Here is a 14,941-nt window from a genome sequence, read left to right as displayed (position 1 = left end):
ATTCTGGGATCGAGCCCCACATCAGGCTCCTCTGCTGGGAGCCTGCTTCTTCCTCTCCCACTCCCCCTGCTTGTGTTCCCTCTCTCGCTGGCTGTCTCTCTCTGTCAAATAAATAAAATCTTTAAAAAATAATAATAATTTTGATTTTGATCTACCCGAATTTTGATCTAAATAGGAAGTCAGTAGACCTAAAAATGCTTTGCATTGAAAAATCAGTAGAGGTATAAGCAAATTATTGAACAGTGGTGGAAAGAAACAGCTAAAACAGTTAAACCTGGGATAGTCTGCTGTATTATGTTGAAAATCTTTTTACTACAATGTGTATTTACTACTTTGACTTTTTAAGAAAATGTAATTTGTCTAAGGACATAAGTTCCTGAGTAGCAAAACTGGCATTCAAACCCAGGTGTTATCCCAAAGTCCATGCTTTTGTTACTGTACTGCACTGGCATCTCTTTGCCTGTATAAACAATGCTTTAGTCATAAAATTTTTATGACTAAATAAATCTGATGTTTTCATATAGCTCAAGGGAGTTAAGTTCACTGTGACTTCCAAAATCTAATTTGACAGCCTTTTCACTTTCAAAAATGAGCAAGTTACTATATATAAATCTTCAGTATAATTAGTATGTGTAGGTTATGAGAATGTATTATCTAAAAGGGATAATTGTTTTCCCACATTGATATTTTAGCTTGATATTTTTACCTTTTTCATGTTAATTATTACATTTATGTTCATTACTATATAATGTTTATAATATTGTATTCCTGCCTACCAAAAATTTTTAAGGTTATAGCTCTCCAGTGGTCCAGTTCAAATACATGATATAAGTAAAAGCCAAGAGATTTCAGTGTTAATCAGGAGAAAAAACTGAATCATCAGATTAACATTTAAAGTTATTTTGTAGATTTCTATTTTATGGTATTAAAAGTCCCAGTGGAAAAAAAATGGAAGAAAGTGTATTTTATATTTAGAACAGTGATTTTGGGGGGAAATTGTGGAGCTGATCCTTGCATAAGATTAATATAGCATCTTTTAAATAGATCTTCTTAACATTATGACTGGCACCAAAGTTGCTTATAGGAAGTAGTACTGAGGCCTGGTTTTCTAAATATTTTTAGCATTTTTCATATTAAAGTTGTCTTCATCCTAGATGTGTTATACATGTGTAATTCAAAACACTAAAATACATTATGATTCTTTTCTCCTGATCCCAAAATGTCTTAAGTGGCTGAATTATTAAGCTATACTATCTTACAGGTCTAGCTGCTATTTTCTCTCTCTGAAAGGAAATTTTGAACATGGTACATAGCCTCTTCCAGTGGCAATATGCTGATGTCCCACTTGTCATTTTTTTTTTTAAGATTTTATTTATTTTCAAGAGAGGGAGAGAGAGAGCATGTACACCAGCAGGGGGACAGGCATAGAGAGAAGGAGAGGGAATCTCAAGCAGACTCCACGCTGAAGGCAGAGCCCAACATGGGGCTCAATCTCACAACCCTGAGATCATGACCTGAGCCGAAATCAAGAGTCAGAAGCTCAACTGACCAAGCCATCAGGTGCCCCAGGAATCTGTATTGTTAACAAGCTCCACAGGTGGATTCTTATGCAGTCACTACCGTTGCAGCATTTGGAAACTACTACATTAAACAATGACAAGTTTGGGGCCCGTGGGTGGCTCAGTCAGTTAAACATCCGACTCTTGATTTCGGCCCAGGTCATGAGCTCAGGGTTGTGAGATAGATCCCCACATCAGGCTCCACATTGGGTATGGAGCCTGCTTAATATTCTCTTTCCCTATCCCTCTGTCCCTCCCTCCCCTCTAAAAACAAACAAACAAACAAAAGCAATACAGATTCCTTGGGTTCCACAAAAAATTAAGAATAGCAGTACCATATGATCCAGCAATTCCAAGTTTGGGTATTTACCCAAAGAAAAAAAAAACACTAATTCAGAAAGATGTATACATGCTTATGGAAGAAACCTGAGTGTCCATCAAAGTAAAACAGAGAAAAACAAATGCCGTATGATTCATTTATATGTGGAATCTAAAAACAAAACAAAACAGAAACAGACTCATAAATACAGATTAAACTGGTGGTTGGCAGAGGAGAAGGGAGCGGGGGGATGGGCAAACAGGTGAAGGGACTAAGAGGTACAAACTTCCAGTTATAAAATAAACAAGTCACAAGAATGAAAAGTACAGCAGAGGGAATATATTCAATAATATTTTATAATAACTTTGTATGGTGACAGGTAGTAACCACACTTACAATGGTGAGCACTTTGTAATGTATCTAAATGTCAAATCACTGTTGTACACCTGACACTCATATTTTATGTCAACTGTACTTCAAAAAATACTGATTCCTGGGCCCCTCCAAGTATGGTTTAGTGGGCCTCGGGCCTTGCCCAGGAATCTGTATTTCACAAGCTCCCCAGGTGATTGCGATACACAAATCAGTTTTGGAAACTACAGTTCAGTGTACTTTCAATTTTCTTAAATCCTTTAATTTCAAATATTAGAAGAGCGAAAAGAAAGATTCTACATGTCATATGAAAGTGATCAGATTTCAAGACTTGAGCTTTTTTTTGGTTTTTTTGTAGGCTGGGATCACTATGGAAGCAACTTAGCATTGGGGGCAGGTGAGATCCTTAAGATTTCTCTCTTTGTGCCCTGGCTTTTCTCCCCTAAGGAACAGTTTCATGATCTATTTATTATTTTTTTAAATAGTATTACAAATATTCCTAAAGCTCATATAAGTATATGGTACTATTGGCCTTTGTAAGCCAGACAGCATAATGACAAGCTGACTTCATGTAGATAGTTCATGGTCCTAAGGGGGGCTCCTGAGGTAGAATGTTGTAAGCAAAATTAATCGTAAGTTAAGTGTACGCCCTTTGCCAAAATGAAAAAAAAAAACAAAAAAGGGTAGCAGAAGGAGATCTTACATTTCAGGGCCTTGATGATACCATTTGACTAAAAAAGAAATTGTCCATGATTTTTAACAGCTAATATAATGCCTTCATCATCTCACCTCTTTGGCTCCATGCCATGGGGACCACCAGTGCCAGTTCCTGGGAAGCCATTTCATCATACTTCATATTCTGGGACCATGCCCATGGCTGGGGGAATGCCAGGTGGTGTGCACAATCAGTTCATACCTCTACAGGTGAGACCTGAAAAGAGAATTACTGTATTTTTAAGAGAGTTAATTTTTTAATGCTCAAGGACTATTGAGAAAAATTTGTTTACTTAAATTATTACTGATTGACTGCCGACCAGAAGCCCAGTACTGGTCTGGGTGCTAAGAATATGTATTAATGACCAGTGCTCAGGGTGCCTAGCTGGCTCAGTCAGTAGAGCATGCAACTCTTGATCTCAGGGTCATGAGTTCAAGACCCACATAATATATAGAGATTACTTCAAAAAAAATAAAATAAAAAATAAAAATATTTTTTTAAAAAAGAATCTATATTATGACCAGCAGTGACCAGTCTGACCTGGTCCCTGCTGTCTTAAGTTTGTGTTCCAACAAGTAATAATAATTACAGCAAGTAATATCCTTTTCTAGCATAAAGTGATTTTAAAATCAGGAATATAAATTTTTTTATATTTAAGTTATGGAGAATTTTTAAATTTCCTTTTACTTCTGAAGTCTGGTTTGGAGATTATAAGTGGAAGTCACAAGTCGGCATGATTGACAAATATTAGCAACATGGTTTATGACACTAGTTTTTTCTGTGTACATTGTTAATTAATGATGCTTTTATTCCTTAAAGGTTACTAAAAAAAGGGTTGCAAATAAAAAGAACTTTGAAAGTAAGGAGGCCCAGAGTTCTCAAGCTACCCCACTTCAGACTAGCCAGCCAGGGTCTTCCAATGTCACCAAAGTGATTCCACAGGAGAGTTCATCAGCTTCCTTAAAGTCCTCTCAGATTACTCAACCTGCATCTTCTTTTCAAGTTGAAGCTGCCTCCCAAGGCCATAGTATGTCTTCTCATCACAAGTCAACACCAAGCTCTTCTTCAAGAAGAAAATCAAGAAAACTGGCCGTCAATTTTGGCGTTTCTAAACCTTCTGAATAAATTTGGTACTTGGAATTAAATTAATTTCTTTCCTTTCCACCCACCTTTTTAGAAATCCATATCTGTGTCTCATAAAAAATTAGAATGTGCTATTTTAAAATAATATGTTTTGATTAAAAATTTTCTTTTCAAATGAAAGATTTTTAATTTGTCGTCAGGCACTTTTCATGCTGTATCAAATTGTGCATCTTAAACATGTGCAGTTTGTTTTACATTGATGATACCTCAGTAAAGCTGTAAAAAAGAAAAACTGAATTAAACCTTGTGTTAAAATGGTATCAGTGGACTAAGCATTAAAATGTACCACTCTACTCTTGGCCTCTCATCAATAGAAGTACCTGAACTATGAATTAGACATCGTAGTGCAATAATGATAAAAAAAATTTTTACACTATTGAGGGAAAATTAAATGGAGCATGAAAATTGGGCCTCAAGTGTAATCTGAGTGTGGATTTTATTTCTTTTTAATGATGTGACAGGTTTGCCAGGAGAATGGCTCTTATTTATCTAAGTATTTTAACTTACATTTTGTTGTCTCTGAGGGTCCTTTAGACCTGCTGTGAAATGATCACACTTGTGGTGGTGCTGCCCGTTTTGCTTTATTCTAAATTTTGTACCAAAGCAACTTTAGAATACTGATCAGAGTATTTCATTTAACTGCTTAGAACTATAAATAGCAATCTAGATTTGAGCAAGTAATTACAATTTTTTAGATTATTCAAGAACCAGCATTAGAAATTTCTAATAAAATTAAGTTTCAAAATCTACAGGGTACAACGACTACAAATTAATCTTCTAATAGAATAAAGTAAAATATATTAATCATGTTGTTAGTTGAAATAAATTGTGTTATTCTTTTGTATAGCTTTTTACCTGCTTAAACATATATGAGAGCTTCTTTGTTGGTCCATGTGTAGTGCTTCTTGAGACTGATGAAATGCTAATTTTTTAAAAAGTTCTGAGGTGTGCTATAATACAGGCACGATCGGTTTGTAATGTACTTTATTTACATAACGAACGCCTGTCTCATTCTGTTTCCATATTTTTAGCTTTATGCTGAACTGCTCAGTGACTCTGGCATTTTGTCTTTGCATGTCATGTGTGAGTGTGTATTGTTCAGGCTGTGGCTGTTGAAATTATTTTAGAGTTTATGAAAATTTCTCAGTGGTACCAGGACCTGAGTTTTTATATATACACATACATACATACACACACACACAAACACACACATATATATTTATCCTTCAGTTTTTGTGATATGCTTATATTTTTAACAAAGTAAGTTATCATACTTTTTTAAAAAGTAGGAACCATAATGTTTGTATGGAGCTGCTTATTATTATATCCAGTTTCATTTAACTCATTAAAAACCCTGCCATGAGTCTTAAAGTAGTCTATTTGTTTTTTTTTTTAATGCTGGTATTGAACTAAATGGATTCCTTTCTCCAACTGCTGATTTCAGAGCTTCTCTAAATGTTAATGGGATATTTGTATATTAGTAGTGCCTTTAGTGTAAGAGATAAATGTTCATTATTTGTCATTTATTATAGTCATGTGCGTTTCTGTGATTTTATTTTCTGTTAATTTTCCAGATTCAGATGTTCATTGGTTCCCAGCATGTCCTTGTTGGGAATGTTTATCTGTAGTGGAATCTTGAATAATGAGGCTCAAATAATTCTCAGTGTTTGTCCTTAGTGTCTCACAAACTCTGTATTTGTTTTAAAAGGAAATCTCTATGATGAGAATACAATACAAAAAAGTTAAATTGTGAGAGTAATGGTCTATTAACCTCTTACTACTTTAAAATGTGTAATGTTTTTCACCTTATGTACTTGTACAAACTCCAGCATTCGAGAATTGCTTCGCTTATCACTGCTGTGTGTCCCCTCTAAAAACAGTGCACAACCCACATCTTTTTTAGAGTACAAGGGAAGGAGCATGTGCCATCTTCTGAAAACTCCAAGATAAATTTAACAAGCGTATTGCCACTGAACCCATAAGGATATTTCCCCAGCGTTGGAGCAAAGTGAACTGATAATTCTACATGGATAGACAGCAAAAGTGTTTTCTTTTTGTTCCTTTCTCCCTTTTTAAAAAACACATAGTATTCTAAAGTTCAAGACTGAAGAGAAATTAAAATAGGAAAGAGCTCGATAACGACTAGATTAGTGGTCAAGCCTTCATCTCTATTCCTTTCCCTTTGTAGACCTCTTCCAAATGTGGGCATGAGATCAACAGGAGATCAACAGGACTTGTGCCTCCCTGTGCCGGACACTAGAACCAGAGACTGTTTTTATCTCATGATAATCTTGAGGAGACTGGATTTGTTGATAGAATGGGAAACTTACAATTTTTCCCTCTTGGATGGGGCAAACTCAGACCAGCTCAAAGTTGAGATATATGCCCATTCAACTGTTGAATCTGCTGTGAACTTTCTGTGAAAGCTGTGGTATCTATAGGGCCCAGAAGAGCGAAGTCCCCAGATTGCTTCATGCTTCCACATAACCGAAGGAGTTAAATCTAAATATTCTTATTCAGTAATTTCTTTTTTTTTTTTTTGAGTGCATTAAGCGAATTTTGAAATTGATTCTTCTAGTCTCGTTTTTCCTTGTTACAGTTGCCTGCACTACCTGACCATCACCTCGTTTTGTAATTTGACAAAATGTATTGATTGAAATATCATGCAAAGTCTTAAACATCTGAGAGTCAGTTGCATGAAACATTAATTTTGCCTCCGTGTGTACCTTGGTTTCAATTTAAGATGTCCCTTGCTTTTCAGAGGGATAAGGAGTACTTTTAAAACTGAAAAGATAAGGTTTGTTTTTGTTTTTGTTTTTGTTTTATTGGTGGGAAAGATGAACTCTTGATGCAGGTTTTTTTGTTGTTTTTCCTTTCCTACGATCAGGTATTTGCTTTGGTTTTAGACTGATATTTCCAAACTAATCGAGAACCTTCATTTAAGGGGAGGAGCAGTGAAGGAGGAGTTGGAAGAAGGAAACCAATGATATCCAATCACTGCATTTCAGACTATATTCTATCTTTCTAGCTTGAGGAGACAGATAAGTTGCAGGGATTTTTTTTATTCACTCACTTTTTAATCTCTGTTCTGTATTAATGAGTCATACATTTTTGTAGTGGTTGTCTAATTTTTACTTTAAGGTAGATAAAACTGTCCAGATCTCCACTGAAGTTAGGCCTAATGTGCTTTGTCTCATTGTTCAGAGCATCTTTCTTAAAGCAACAGTGTACAATTTCCCCGCTTTTCAAGCTTGCTGTCTTTCTTAGGATCATCTTGCTTCCAAATTGTGTTTTTATTATAGAGGAGAATTAATTTATTGGAGAGATATAACCGTGACAAGCATTCTCTACTTTAAAAAAAAAATTAATCACTTAAGTTCCTTTATCATTTTTCTAGAGATAGTGGTAGTATTCAGACTGGCAGTGTTCTTTATGTATATTTTGTAAGCTTTGTCAGTGGAACAGTCTTTTTCACAGAAGCTTCCTTTCCTAGTCAGGATAAAGCTTAAAATTCCAGAAATGAATATTTTTCAAACTGACCTGGTTTGTATTTCCGTTAGACCTCTCCATCTTCCGCCAGGGAGCAGTAAGAGACAGTGTTGGAACAGACCGGACCAGCGCCGAGTCCGCAGGCGTGCGCAAGTCTCCCTGTTACCATACTGACTTAACAGCTCGGGTATCACTGATCTTTTTTTTTTTTTTTTTTTAGAGAGAGGGGAAAAAAATAGTGTAAAATAGTTTTAGTAATTGAGAATATCAGCAATCTATAGCTGCTTTTGTGTTTGTGTGTATGTCAGTGAACCAACAATTCTGCCTTGCTCAATCAATGCAGTCAGCCATCTCAAGTGCAATTTGTGGTGGAGACTCTGGTTTCCAGTAGATAGTCTTACATCGCTAAACCTGTAAAAATTATTTTTTTTTCCAGCAGTACACCCATTGCTATTGATTTCAGCAATTGGTATACTATTGCCTAGGCCAAATAATTAAGTTTATACAGATGTTTTAGTAATTTGAAGCCAAATTCTCATACTGTTTCTCGTGAAATAATAGGACTGAGAATTTGGCCCACAGTTTGCTTTAAGTTATCTTATTCCTTTCCCTTTACTGCTAAGGGGCTTTTTCCTTTGTTTTGGGGTTTAGTTTTTTTTGTTGTTTTGTTGCCTCAGGTCTCTTACGTTTGCTTTTGCTTGCGCCCAGTTGCTTCTTTGAGGGTTTTCCTCTATTTTGAGATATGAGTAATAAATAGTGTGCTGTATCATCAAAATATTCAACATTCTGTTCATTTAAACAGTATAATTCATACATACATACATACCTTAATTCATTTCTTTTCTCACATAGCTATTTTATAAGTAACTGGAATTTTTCATTAGATCTTATACAGAGCAGTATTTTATTAAAAATTCAAAAGGGAAGACTTTTATGTGCTCATTTTGTAGTTTTTGTTTTTAAAATATCTTTACATTGTCTGCAATTAAAGTGTTTTAAACTTGCATTGGAATGGACTCCGAATGTATTTTTGTGTTAAGTTGTACACTTGTAGATCTCTAGCATGAAGTTAGCCTCAAAATGTTGTGCAGAAGGATTTTAAAATATAAGTCACTGAAAGAGTTTAAACATCTATACATGTTAAATGCTATATGGATTTTAATTAAACACTTGAGAATGATTTCATAAGCTGCTTGTTCTTGTATATTTGCATTAATATCAAAAGTAGAAACATTACAGTATTCACTTAAGCCCTCTTTTTACATCTGTATTTTGAACCTATGTCATTTAGAGTAAACTGAGACAGATTGGTTGGTGGAAAAAGTCTGACGATTGTAGATTCAGATGGCCGCTGTTGAGAACCTTACTCTACTTATTACTAGTTATAAATAAGTTATCATATTAGCATTGCCAAGTTATGTAAAGCCAAAGCCTCCGTTTCTTCATCTTCTAAAGGATGAAAACACTCTTCGTGTTGTTAATATGTGTAAAGCGCTAGGTACATACTAGGTGTATTACAAATGTTCGTAAATAAGGATTTGGCCTGTGTATGTGAAAATCTGTTAACTGGGCCCCAAACACAGAGTCCTCTGGATGGTGCCAGATACCTCTGCGCTTTTCCCACGGAGTCAATCCAGTACTAGTTCGTAGAGTCCTTGTGCTTCACTTGGGCATCGGGGATACTCAGCTCTCTCTGTTCTTCTCTTTCCCTGTCACAATCCTCGCTATCTTTTCTACCATGCAGGGGAAGGTTCTTACAGAGGCGCATAGAAAGAGGCTCTAATTTCTACTGATACAACCGGGGAGTCTACAAGACTTAACATCTTGCTAATATTAGCCATGTCTCACAATGTAACTCTGATACATTATTTTACCAGAATCTCCCAATGATATGGGTGGGAAGGAGTTGGAAAGAAGGGTTAAGGAGGGAAGAAAATTTCTTCCTACACTCTCTGCTTCCAGTTCTGCCCAATAAACCTCAAACTGCCTTTGATGTTGTACTTCACTCAAAATCCCAAGGAGCAATCACATCCTGATACAGTATTTGGCCCTCTGATCCAGCAGGAGGCCTGTGGTCTAGGCTTACCAGTAGAGACTTAGCTATTTTTCCACTTCATTTCCCCAGACTGTCAGATCCTCACATAGTAACCACCCCCTCTTCACCCCAACTCTATAGCATCCTTGGGGCTTCTCTCCAATCTTGGTACCAATTTTTTTGACGTGAGCATCAAAACAAATAAACCAGGGCACCTGGGTGCCTCAGTCGGTTAAGCATCTGCCTTCAGCTCAAGTCATGATCCCAGAGTCCCAGGATCGAGCCCCCTGTCAGGCTCCCTGCACAGCGGAGAGTCTGCTTCTCCCTCTGCCCCTTCCCCCTGCTTGTGTTCTCTCTCTCTCTCTCTGTCTCTCAAGTAAATACATAAAATCTTAAAAAAAAAAAAAAAAGATTTAAAACTAAGACAACCAGAATCCACTCAAGCTAGCTTAAGGAAAGGAAATTTGTTGCAAGAAATGGGGGCAATCTTACAGAATCCAGTCCTGGAAGTACAATCAGGCCTCTCAGGACCTGAACCTTAGGGGGTTGCCGTCCAGTTCACTCTGTCTTCTCTCCATGGGGCTATCAGGTCTGTGGTCTCTGTAACTCCGTAGATCAGGTCACTCATCTGCAGGAGGGGTGAGGGGAGTGGAGGGATGGGCAGGTCATTTTGAGAAACTGCCGCTGCTGCGGCTGTGAGTTGATAAGGAAATTCCAACCTCTCTGAGACTCTTCAGCAACAACCACATCCTGGGCCAGCAATCCTTACAGTTTTTACATAAAAGGAGGCCTGCAAAACAGTTTTACCCTAATAGTAACCAAAGTTCACTGGAGGACATGCTTGCAAACAGCTTTCATAAAAGGGTCATCCCTGTTAAACTTCAACTTGGAAAATGGTTGCCTTTAGAATTTTCCAATGCTTTATGCAGTCACTGATTCCTAGTTATAGGAGTCTTAGCCGTGTTTCACTGAGTTCCTAGATAGAAGATCAGTAATTCTACTGATCACGAAATGCTTACTAAGTGCCTAATATCCCAAGCCAATATTACAAGTGGTTTACGACGATATCTCCTTTAATCCTCATAACCCTATCACGTAAATAGGTTTTACCTCTCCAATAGTCTGACTCCAAATCCTACACTCTGAAGCACTTCACTATACGAGAAGGTTCAGGTTTCATGATCTAGTTTTTACACCAATACTGTGTAGTTAGTTTTATTATGAATAGACTCTCATTTTATTTGCTATTTATTGGTATCTTTTAAGGGTTTAGCACAAGCATAGCATTAACAAATGTAAGAGCTAGTCTTGACTATCTTGACATAAAAGTCAGTAGAAGAGGGACAAGTAAACCACCAGGCACAATACCAGTATAACCAGTACACAAGAAGGGAACCTTACAGGCTGGGAAGGTATCACGGTTTCTTTTCTGAAGGAGCTGCATCTCAAAGGACTTAGGTGAGGGGAGGAGACCCACCAGGGATGGGTTCTGTGAGGCGCTGATTAAGAGAGGTCCGAGGTAAAACGAAGGTGAAGGTAGACACTAGATCACAAAGAACATTGCAGACCATGTTAAAGTGTTGGAATTTCATCCTAGGGGCTACCTTAGTCAAAGCTGTTTTATTTGGATGTAACAAAATCCCACTTAAACTAGCTCAAGAAAAAATAAAATGAGGGTGGGAGTAGAAGATTTATCATATGGATGCAGGACAATTGCCTAGAATCCGAGAGCAGGAACACAGCTGGGCTTCAAAGAGGCCTGGTCCAAGAACAAGAAAGCTATCAGGAATATAGATGTATCTACCTTTTCTAGTCTCACCTCTGCCTAACACTCATGGCTTCCCATTCCAGCTGTACACTGCTTCAGTTCCAGCAACCAGCCTGGGACTAGCATGTCTCCATCGCAACTCCAGAGGGGCTGAGTTTGTGTCAGATGTTCACCTCTGCCTAGGCAAGTAAGGTCAACTAATACAAACATGGCTGCTGTGGCCCATTCCTGTGGAGTAGTGTTCTTTAGAGCAAGAAGGGTCAGGATAGGGAGCCATGCCCAGAATGCTCTTCTATTAGGAGCTGTAAATATGATTTTAAGAAGGGGTTGTTTGCTTTCAAAATGAAAATGGGCGGCATTATATAGACTAGATTAGAGAGAGGAAATCCTAGGCAGAAAGCTGTTTCAGTAATCCCAGTACGAATGAAGCGGCCGCACCAATTCCTAGAAGCTCTTCTATTGTTCAGTATGTTGGCTCTCAAAGTGAAAGAAGAAATGTGGAATCAGGATCAACCTCTCAGCCTGACCTATTAGTATTCTACAACCGTACACATGGATTATCAGGAACACAAACTCCTATTTCTTACCGAGAACGTATCACTGAGTCAGAGCAGCTCTCAGCCACAAGGTCACGGATGGCGGGGAGGTGTTCTCGGCTTACTGTGTTTGAGCACCACGCTGTACAGCAGACAACTGGGCACAAACTGGTGGAGAAATCCCTTATGCCTGAGGTTGGGCATTACTCCACTGGGTCAGTTTCTGGGCTTTACAGTTTGTATTATTCACAGGTACAAGTCACTTATGAAGACATGAATTACGTCTCCATGAATATAGTCCTGAAGTTCTGTACTCAAGCCTCAGTACTAATAACAGTTACTACTTACGGGGTGGCCACTAGGTACCAGTCATTTTATATAACACTTTCACCCTCAAAACAATTATCTAAATTATATAAAAATAGTACTAAATCACTTAACAAATAAGGACATTAAGACACAAAGAGGTACATAGCTGGAATTCAAAAGAAATCTGTTGGATCCTCCAAACCCATGTTCCAGCTTACATTCTCTTTTTAAATTAAATTTTAGTTATACAAGCAATACATGGCTACATTTCCTACAAATTTTTTTAAGCGTGACAGGTGAGAGTAAAATCTTTTTGGCCACCTGGTAGAGTTACTTCCTGTGAGAGTGGGGTGTGTATCCTTCCAATCTTTTTTGATACTGCACACACTATCTGCACATATAACTACTTATAATTGTTTTTTGTTTTTATTTTACATAAATGGCACCACGCTTTATTCATTATTCTTAAATTTGACTTTTACCCTCAAATATCTCTGAGACCTGACCTGCTCTGCCTCTCACTGATACTCCCCTGCCTGAGCTACCTGCTCCTCCCAAAACCTGGCAGAATAAGAGCGAGTGCTGAACGCCTCAGCACCAGACACGTTTAACGGACCTTTTTTTTTCTTTTTTCTACCATCTCATTATAAAAATTTCCTTAAAAAATAGCGAAGCTTAAAATATTATACATCCATATATACCCACCACCTAGATTGTACCATTAACACTTTACTTGCTTTATTATATATCCATCCATCTATCCATCCACAGGAATTTTAATGCCAGAAGAGCTCCCTGAAGCACCTTGTAAGTCACCAGCTCTGCTTCGGTTGTCAAATGACCAATATTATGCCTAATTGGATGAGTAGGGAGCAGCAGTAAAACTACCTCCGGAATCCAGTTCGTCAGATGTCAGCAGAGGTCTCCATGCTGGAAAGGATGTGTTTTAATGGGAAAGTGACCTATCATGCAGGATATCCAAGAATACTTGACTGAAGAAATCACTCAGAACGGCCTAGAATTGTACGCAGGGTTGAAAAGACCATAAGAAGTTGCAATACGTATTGGACTGCCGTAACAAACTGTCCTGAGTCCCTGCTTCTTTAGAGGGAGGCACCAAAAGAGCGCCCTCAAGAATCCAGAGTGACTTCAAGGAAGCCATCATGGTGGATAGCTCCCCCAAGTGGATCAGTGTCTTTCCCTATCCAGCTCAAACCCGAGGAGTAACAGCCCTGAGCCAGCTGTTTGCAGCACCAGGATGGCAGTAACCTCTGTACAAAACAGTAAGTCTATCTTTATTCCCTTTGACATGGAGGAATTTGTTGTCAAGATCCTCATTGTGACTAAACCTCTAGTTGAGTGGCTGAAAAGATAATACTTTATATTCCTCTATGTCTGACATTTTTTTTTTAAGGAATGTGGCCAAAAACGAACCAATAAAACAATGTTTTTAAAAGAGAGCATTCTCGAGCACCTGGGTGGCTCAGTCGATTAAGCACCCAACTCTTAATTTTGGCTCAGGTCGTGATCTCAGGATTGTGAGATCGAGCCCTGCATTGGGCTCCGCACTGGGTGTGGAGTCTGCTTGGGATTCTCTCGCTCCCTTTCCACTTGCCCCTCCCCCATCCCTCTCTTAAAAAGAGCATTCTCTCAAAAGTGGTTTTGACAACTTGCAGCAAAACTTAAGCATACAGCAGTTTAGTTGCAGTTTTGTCTGTAGAAATTCTTCAGTTACATGCGTTCTAGGAATATGTTCCCACTTCAGTGATTCATGTTACTGGGCCTGTAACATGTAGGAGCAGAGAGACCAGCGTGGTGCCCCACGCACCTCTGAGGCAGAAGTGTTTTGCAAAGCAAGCAAGAGGTGATACAGTACCAGGAGAGGAGAGCTTTCTGGCAGAAGGCAAGAAATTCCTAGAGGACATGCCAGTGGGGACCTGGGGTAGATTTAGTGGGGCTGGCAGTGCAGAAGGAAGAATCTGCAACAGTACTTGAAGGACATACTCTGAAATAATATACTCCACATGTATTAGTTGAGGGCCTACTATGTGCCGGGCACTGCCAGGAAATTCAAGTTTTCAGGGAAGAAGTCCAAAGGAGGTGAAAGAGAAAATGAGAGTTTAGCCAGCATACATTGTCCTTTCTATTCCTCTCTGGAAAGGAGAAAGCATTACAAAGCACGGTCAGAGAGTCGTCATGAGGGGACTCGGCAAGAGAAGAGGATGCAAAGCCCAAATTAGCAGCATCAGACAAGTGCTGGTGTCCATAGCGAGGAGCCCAGGAGCTTAAACCCCAGGATCTGTACACGTTGCAGCATCAGCTATGAGACAAGCTATCAATGCAGTTTTTGTGACCTTTGCTTTTTTTTTTTTTTTAAGGCTGAAGTCTATCATTGCTAAATAATAAATCTTTTCTGAATTCAACACCCACAAATCACTTTCCCCCCTGCAATAGCCTAATCAAACAGCATTCGAGTCTTCACCAGTATGTCTGGGGTTATCAGGTGATGCTTTCCCAATTACGTTTCCTTCGGGCCACTAAGTGAAAACAATAATCTTTTTTATTGTTGTTGTTATAATGTCACCATGTGATGTTTCGACACTTATTTCTAGCAAAGACTATAGATCATAATCACATGAGTGAGCTTTGATTCCTCCCCCGCCGCGCACCGTTGATTCTCAAGTCCCAGTGCATCG

The 14,941-nt window shown here is 38.3% G+C and overlaps 1 protein-coding gene across 5 annotated transcripts in view; it reads left to right on the top strand.

Annotated features, from left to right (window-relative positions):
- XRN1 (5'-3' exoribonuclease 1) overlaps positions 1-8,785 on the top strand; it is a 107,562-nt gene extending 98,777 nt beyond the window's left edge. For 3 of the 5 annotated variants that reach the window (XM_045791914.2, XM_045791912.2, XM_045791916.2), the window contains 3 exons: positions 2,609-2,647; positions 3,014-3,174; positions 3,785-8,785. In XM_045791914.2, the coding sequence (XP_045647870.2) occupies positions 2,609-2,647; positions 3,014-3,174; positions 3,785-4,090 (506 nt within the window). In that variant the 3' untranslated portion in view covers positions 4,091-8,785. The remainder of the gene's footprint in view (positions 1-2,608; positions 2,648-3,013; positions 3,175-3,784) is intronic. The other 2 variants (XM_045791915.2, XM_045791913.2) reach the window with 1 other exon arrangement.
- Positions 8,786-14,941: the final 6,156 nt, after the last annotated feature.

This window comes from Ursus americanus, chromosome 20 (genome assembly GCF_024610735.1).
Source record: "Ursus americanus isolate L20-20 chromosome 20, mUrsAme1.1.p, whole genome shotgun sequence".
Lineage (NCBI taxonomy): Eukaryota > Metazoa > Chordata > Mammalia > Carnivora > Ursidae > Ursus > Ursus americanus.
The sequence above is the reverse complement of the archived record's forward strand: the minus strand, read 5'-3'. Positions and strand labels throughout refer to the sequence as shown.